The sequence below is a fragment of the Carcharhinus amblyrhynchos genome, chromosome 23 (genome assembly GCF_965287045.1).
Source record: "Carcharhinus amblyrhynchos chromosome 23, sCarAmb.v2.hapA, whole genome shotgun sequence".
NCBI lineage: Eukaryota > Metazoa > Chordata > Chondrichthyes > Carcharhiniformes > Carcharhinidae > Carcharhinus > Carcharhinus amblyrhynchos.
In genome coordinates, this window is record NC_137346.1 from 42,664,548 (window position 1) to 42,672,267 (window position 7,720).

The 7,720-nt window shown below is 45.4% G+C and overlaps 1 protein-coding gene across 1 annotated transcript in view; it reads left to right on the plus strand.

Annotated features, from left to right (window-relative positions):
- Nucleotides 1–7,720, plus strand: part of mybbp1a (MYB binding protein (P160) 1a) — a 77,167-nt gene that overhangs the window by 31,052 nt on the left and 38,395 nt on the right. Inside the window, exons 9-12 of the mRNA XM_080210951.1 lie at nt 2,177–2,466; nt 4,264–4,374; nt 5,512–5,637; nt 5,865–6,071. Of these exons, the coding sequence (XP_080067077.1) occupies nt 2,177–2,466; nt 4,264–4,374; nt 5,512–5,637; nt 5,865–6,071 (734 nt within the window). The remainder of the gene's footprint in view (nt 1–2,176; nt 2,467–4,263; nt 4,375–5,511; nt 5,638–5,864; nt 6,072–7,720) is intronic.

Genomic DNA, 7,720 nt, shown 5'->3' on the forward strand with positions numbered 1-7,720 from the left:
CAAGGGTGCTGCTCCTTAGTCAGGTGAGTGGGAGTTCTATTCACAAATAGGGCATATAAAGAGAGAAACTCAATTTACAAAATAATGATTGGAATGCAAGTCTTTACAGGTAATCAAGTCTTAAAGGTACAGACAGTGTGAGTGGAGAGAGGGTTAAGCATGGGTTAAAGAGATGTGTATTGTCTCCAGACAGCACAGTAAGTAAGATTTTGCAAGTCCAGGCAAATCGTTATGGGGGTTACAGATAGTGTGACATGAACCCCAGATCCCAGTTGAGGCCATCCTCGTGAGTGCGGAATTTGGCCATCAGTCTCTGCTCGGCGACGCTGCGCTGCGCTGTCATGTGTCACGAAGGCCACCTTGGAGAATGCTTACCTGAAGATCAGAGGCCAAATGCCCGTGACTGCTGAAGTGTTCCCCAACAGGAAGAAAACAGTCTTGCCTGGTGATTGTCGAGCGGTGTTCATTCATCTATGGTCATAGCGTCTGCATGGCCTCCCCAATGTACCATGCCTCGGGACATCCTTCCATGCCGTGTATTAGGTTGCCAGTGTTGGCCGAGTTACAAGAGTATGTACTGTGTACCTGGTGGATGGTATTCTCAGGTGAGATGATGGCATCCAATGATGGCAGACCATTGTCTGCAACAAATTATCCAGGCTTCAGGAGAACAGTGACCACGACACCACACATCCCTGCCACAGCAACCTCTGCAAGATGTGCCAGATCATCAACATGGATGCCATCATCTCACATCAGAACACCATTCACCAGGTACAACTCAGCAGCACTGCTTCAACAATACCTTCCAAACCTGCAACCTGTACCTCTTAGAGGAGCAAGGACAGCAGACACATGGGAGCACCACTACCTGCAAGGTCACCTCCAAGTCTCGCACCATCCTGATTTGGAAATATTTTACCATTGCTGAGTCAAAATCCTGGAAACCTAACAGCAGCATGGGTGTACCTACACCTCATGGACTGCAGCAGTTCAAGGTGGCTCACCACCATTTTCTTGAGGGCACCTAGGGATGGGCAATAAATGCTGGCCTAGCCAGCGACATCCACATCCTGCGAAAGAGGAAAAACATCCTGCTGAAGGAGGCTTCTACTTGTAGAAGCACCAGCTTTTGGGCTAAACTGGTTGACCTTTTAACGAGATGAAACCTGAGGAGATCTGTCTTAACTGAACTTGCGGTTACTGCTCTCTGTCTGACCTGTCAGCTTTCACTGCTGCTTTGTCTTCGCTGCACTGAGCATTTTGTATATTTGTGTAAATGAGAGTGAGGTCAGAATTCTGCCATTTCCTTAGATTTGAAGAGGATTAAGTGCAGGGTTCCAGAGTTGGAAAAGCTCCCCTCAATGAAGATCTAAGGCATTCGGTTCCTTCCCGGATCATCCAAAGATTTAGCTGTACAGCCTGTTGGAGAGAGAGTTGGAATGACAGCTTTTGTCTGCAGGTGGAACTGAATGCACCAATTATAGTCCCCCCACCCCCGAAATGAACGTTGGAAAGACAGGGAACATGGTGACGTGTGAACATTTCAAATGAGATTCTCCCATCAGTTCAGATAACAACTGTCTCTTGTCTGGCCTCTTATCATGCACCCTCCATAAACTTGAGCTCATACAAAATTTATTCTCACTTTCAACAAGACCCATTCAATAATTATCCTTGTATACACCAGCCTACATTGGTTCCCAGTACAGCAAAGCTTGGAATTTAAAATTCTTATCCTTGTAATGAAATCTCTAGGGTCTCTCTCCTCCCTGTCTCTGAACACCTCTCCAGCCATACAACCCAGTAAGTTTACTGTGTTCCTGCTATTCCAGCTTCTTGTGTATCTGTCACTTCACCACACCATTGGCCTTGAGCTGCCTACACCCTTAATCTCTGGAATTCATTCCCCAAGTGCTTCCAACCTGAATATGCTCCTGTTCGATTTCCCTCTTTGGTTAGAGTTTTAGGCACCTGCCCCAGTATCACCTTTAATTGCTCAGTGTTCTCACCTTCCAGATAAAGCTGCTGTGAAACACCTTGGGACTGTAACCTGTGTTAAAAGGTGCGTGCGTGTGTGTTCCGTAATGTAAGTCAAGTAGTGGTAGAGAGACCGGGGTTACCCTATTGCTAATCCTGCTGAAGATCATTAATTGAAACATTTGTTTTTTTTTAGCAACGAAGCAAGTTCAAGCTCGCATCAGAAATGGAGGACTATGTTGATTCGTTTCTTGAAAGCACCCAGGATGCACAGAAACAATTTACCGTGATAACCAAGTTCACGTGTCTCACTCACCAAGGTCACCCTGTGATTCCCACCCACTGGAAAGTTGTCCGTCAGCTGCAGCCCTCGGTTTTGTTGGATTATGTCAGTTGGTTGAAAAACTTGTTCGTCAGTCCAAACTTTGAGGCCTGCATAGATGTCAGCAACAAACGGCAGGCGGAATCCAAGGAGCAAGCTAGATCGTGAGTTGTACAGCGAAGTTCAAGTAGCCATGCTGTTATACCACTGTGAAACAGGAGGTGGCACTAGATGATTAGGGAGCCAGACCCACTGCTGACAAGGCGGCTGTGAGCTAAGAAAAGACTTTATCTTCTAATTCTTGCCTGTTGTTTATCCCTGATTTTTGATCACCCAACTATTGGCCACACCTTCAATTGTTTGGGCTTTAAGCCCTCCCTAACCTCTTTGCCTTCTTCCTTTTAAGACAGTCCTTAAAACCATCCTGTTTGACCAAGCTTTTGGTCTTGTGATATACCTCCATATGCAGTTCTGTTTCATGTTTTGTTTTGTAATGCTCTTGAAAAGTACTTTGGGACCATTTCATTACTTTAAGAACGCTTTGTGTTGTACTTCACTGAGAGTCATAGAGTGCAGAAAAGGCCCTTCGGCCCATCAAGTTTGCACTGACAACTACCACTAAAGTCTCACCAATCCCATTTTCCCACACTTGTCCCATATGCTTGAATGTTATGATATTTCAAGTGTTCATCCAAATATTTTTAAGTTTAAGGTTTTGGCCTTGCCCGCCTTCCCAAGCAGGGCTTTCTAGATTCTCACCACCTCCCTGAGTGAAAAGGTGGTTTCTCAGATGCCCTTTTATTGACCAGCAAGGGATGAAAACCCTATTGCAATTCTTTGTATAAAGGGATTGTGTGTATTAACTGATTCAGAGTTTCAAAAACTTAACACATTTTTCAGGGTCCTGGGGAGGTCACTTTATCAAGTTACTGTGTTAGGACCTGACACAGGGAACACCTAACCCAGGAGGCCACGTGGAACTCAGTCTACCTGGTTAATCTGTACAGTGATTCTGTTTACCCACCTTGGCTTCATACCTGCTGATGGCAATCAAAAAAACTCAGTGTCCGTAGTCTGTTAGGGTGGAGCTCAGTCCCAGACTACACTTGCCTTAAACTTCATTCCCAGACCAGGATGAAACTCCTGTATGGGTGGATCCAAGTTTGAGCTCAGTCTTGCGGGATGGGAGTAAAAACCGAAGGGGAAATTGATTTAGCAGTTACGGCATAGGGTTAAACATTGACCTGTCCATCCTCTTCACACGTGCTGATGGATCTTCTTTGGAATGGAATGGGTGAGGTGGGGGGTGTATCGGGAAAGAAGTCTCGCAACACCAGGTTAAAGTCCAACTTGTTTATTCAGAATCACGAGCTTTCAGAGCACTGCTCCTTCATCAAGTGACTCGCCTGATGAAGGAGCAGCGCTCCGAAATCTCGTGATACCAAATAAACCTGTTGGACTTTAACCTGGTGTTGCGAGACTTCTCACTGTGCCCATCCCAGTCCAACAACGGCATCTCCGTATCCAGGGAAGAAAAGCAGATGGTGAGGTTGTAAGGAGTCATAGTCCCGACTACAGTAGCAGAAATGAGTTCACCTTTCAAGTAAATGGGGTGGAATTAGCCCTGTGCTGTTCAAAGGCTGCTGCAGCAAATTGGCTATCCGGTTTGGTCTCATTTCACCCCTGTTTGGGGTTCAGCTAGAACCTACCAGAGAAAAATTAAATAGATGAAATGGATGTGGGATTCAGCCAAGGGCATGGGTGGAAAATTGATGGATGGTGCAACAGGCAGGATGAGTTCGTTCTGCCCCTTTTACGTTCAGCTTTATGGTGTGTCCTGGTTGAAATCCCTGCTACCCCATAGGTAGCAAGCAGGGTCAGAATGCCAGCAGATGGGTAATGAAGCGTTGGTAAGTTGTGCTGGGACTATTTGTGTTGATTGTGTCTCTGATGTTTTACAGATCTGAACACGTGGTGCTGAGGCTGAGGGCGTGGATTATTGCACGGCTTTCCTCAATTGTAGGCAATAATCAAGTGAAGAAGGACGATGATTTGGTCATGGACATTGTCAGGTCAGTGGGGAATATTGAGGAGGATGCATGTAAATTTTAATACACCAGTCCCTACCTGTGTGGGGGAGGTAATTGTGCCTGTGAATGTGGAGATGTAATGAAGGGGAGATGGCCTCAGAGTTTCTGCATGTCCAGGCTGCTTTCCATTTGATGGAGTGGGCTGGAAAGTGTTCATCAAGTCACAGCAGGCATCCTGGCCCACGGACCCAGGTTCAATTCCTTGCTTGGGTCATTGTCTGTATGGAGTCTGCACATTCTCCCCATATCTATGTGGGTTTCCTCTGGGTGCTCTGGTTTCCTCCGAAAGACATGCTGGTTAGTTGCATTGGCCATGTTAAATTCTCCCTCAGTGTACCCTCAGCGCCAGTGTGTGTCAACTAGGGGACTTTAACAGTAACTTCATTGTAGTGTTAATGTAAGGCAACTTGTGACACTAATAAATAAACTTTAGAAAACTTTAAATCATAGAATCCCTCCAATGCAGTAGGAGGCCATTCAGCCCATCAGGCCTGCACGATGACAGTTCCACCCCGCCCTAGCCCTGTAATCTCATGTGTATACCCTGTTATTCCCCGCAGCAACTTAGCATGGCCAATCAACCTAATCCACGCATCTTTGAACTGTGGAAGGAAACCAGAGCACCTGAAGGAAACCCACGCAGACACAGGGAGAATGGGCAAACCCCAAACAGACCCATGGTTGGAATCGAGCCTGGGTCCCTGGCACTGAGGCAACAATGCTAACTGCTGCGTTACTGTGGAGGTGACAATGTACAGGGGTGTTCTGACCACAAGGTGCTTGAACTGGCGCAGGAGGAAGAGACGTACTGTTGATTTGTTCATTTGCCAGCAGTTGTAGGTGTTGCTGGTGAACGTGGGAGGTAGTTACAGGAACTACCTCCCTCCATATCTGAGGCGTAGGTACTACTGCCTGCTCACTAGCTCACTAGTGGATTTGGAGTCTTTCTGTTTGTCTGCATTTATTTGTGTGTTTTGTTCTCTCTCCCACTCCCGTGTGTGCACGCTCTAGTTTGTGTGAACTTGACTCTCTCACACACACTTGCCCTCTGTCTGTCTCACTCTCTCTCTGCTAATACTTAGAATGAAATTAATATCTTTCCAACCTTTCTGAATCCAGGTTTACTTTTTTCCACGCCTTCTTTGTAACTGAACGCCAAACACCAAACATCCCGGAGACTGAGGCCACGCTGTCCATTCCCCTGGATAAAAATACACAAGGCACAATTGCAGATTTGTTCTATAGGTAAGATTCAGGGTCTTTTCCTTTTTAAATGTGTATCATGGGGTAGTAAAACAGCTTGATCCTATTTCACTGCTGCATTTCCAGCAACTCTAAAACAATGTTAAAATGTGGGGTGAGATTGCTTTCCAGCTCGTGCTACCATAGCTGATGGTCAGTGATGTAATTGTGTAATATCCATGGTGGCATATTCCTTAGTATTAACTTGTGCTTGTTCTTGACGTCCCCAGAATGTTGAACCATCTGAATTCCCTGCCTCCGCTGGGCAACTCCACAGAATCCGTGGGCAGGAGCGAGAAGCGGATGTTGGGAGTTACGGCGGATGGAAATCTGTGGATCTTCTGTGTGATTCGTTACGCGAATGCCCTGCTGTCAGAGAAGCAATCTGTCAGACTTGTCAATCCCTTAACGCAACGGCGGAGAGAAGCCTGGGACCGGTATGTAAGCCAAACTTAATTAAGTTGGGCTGTGGGAAGCCATTTATCCGGGCCCCTGATTGAGCCTGTAGTGCAGTTATTCCCGAATACTGTATGAGTGTCCAACTGGATACATTTTCTTTAATGCAACAGAACTTTGCCACTAATGTGCAGTCTGCCTGGATTATTTATTTATTTCGGATGATGTTCTCCTTGTGCAGTTAGAACAAAAGCTATGGTCATTTATTGCAGCTTGCTGTGTGCAAAATTGGCTGCCATATTTTCTACATTGCAGTAATGACTACACTTAAGGAAAAAGATTTAATTAGCTGTAAAGCGCTTTGGGAAGTCTTGATTGTCGTGAAAATAATGGCGCTATGTTAATGCACATCTTTTTTTCAGTGTTTTGTCTCTACAACAGCAGATGTTCAATATCTACATGGTCCAGTCAGTTTATTACTGAATTAATTTTTTTTACTCGTTTGTGGGACATCGCTGGCTGGCCAGTATTTATTGCCCATCCCTAGTTGCCTGAGGGCATTTCAGAGTCAGCCACATGGCTGAGAGTCTGAAGTCACATGTAGGCCATACCAGGTAAGGACAGCAGATTTCCTTCCCTAAAGGATGTTGGTGAGCTAGGTGGGGTTTTTTCCGACAATTGACAACGGTTTTGTGACCATCTGTAGTTTCTTAATTCCAGATTTTTTTTTTATTGAATACAAATTCCACCATCTGCTATGGCAGGATTCGAACCCAGGTCCCCAGAATATTAGCTGATTTTCTCAATTAATAGTCTAGCGATAATACCACACAGCCATCGCCTCCCCATTTATTAGTGACAGTTCCCAGTCTTAGCCCAGCCAAAACTGTAGGCAAATGTGGCAGCCATTTAAGCACAAGATCACAACAGTGCAGAGGATAACTAGGCAATCTGTCTTTGCTGAAATTGGTTGAGGGATACACCGTCACGAGACTAGGACGAGCTCCCCTGTTCTGCTTTGACGTTGTTCAACCTTTTTAATGCCCTCCGAAAAATCAGACCGGAAGAGAGTGCCTGGGGCAGTGTAGCACTCCCTCCGTATTGGAGTGTCAACTTGCATTACGTGATGATAGAGGTGGCTTAATTGCTCCCCGATCAGAGATTGGCAGAACAAAGAAGGGAAGTATAATAAGTACAAACTTGGGGGTAGAGAGAGGGATTGGGAAGCTGGCTTTTAATTGGAGTGAATTTGTCCATTATCAGAAGATCAAAGGCTTGACTCTGTCTGGAGTTTATCTGAAGCCTCCACTAGTAACCGTGAAGATTACTAATGAAAATTAAATGAATAAATTGTTTAGCATAGCAGTTTCATAATTTTCTACATACTTGAGGTAGCTGATCATGTGCAAAATCTACATTGCTCATGTTTTACTGTGTAATCCTTTTGTGAGTGAAAACCTGTCACAATCTAATAAGATGCTCTTCTACTTTTTGAAAGTCAACGAGCAGGGGATAAAGCCAATAAGCTGATTTAAAAACATATTCATTCACAGGATGAGCGTAGCTGGCTGGGCCCTGCATTTATTGCCCACCATTTCAGAGGGCATTTCAGTGTCAGCCGCATTGCTGTGGCTCTGGAGTCACATGTAGGCCAGACCGGGTAAGGATGGCAGACTTCCTTCCCTAAAGA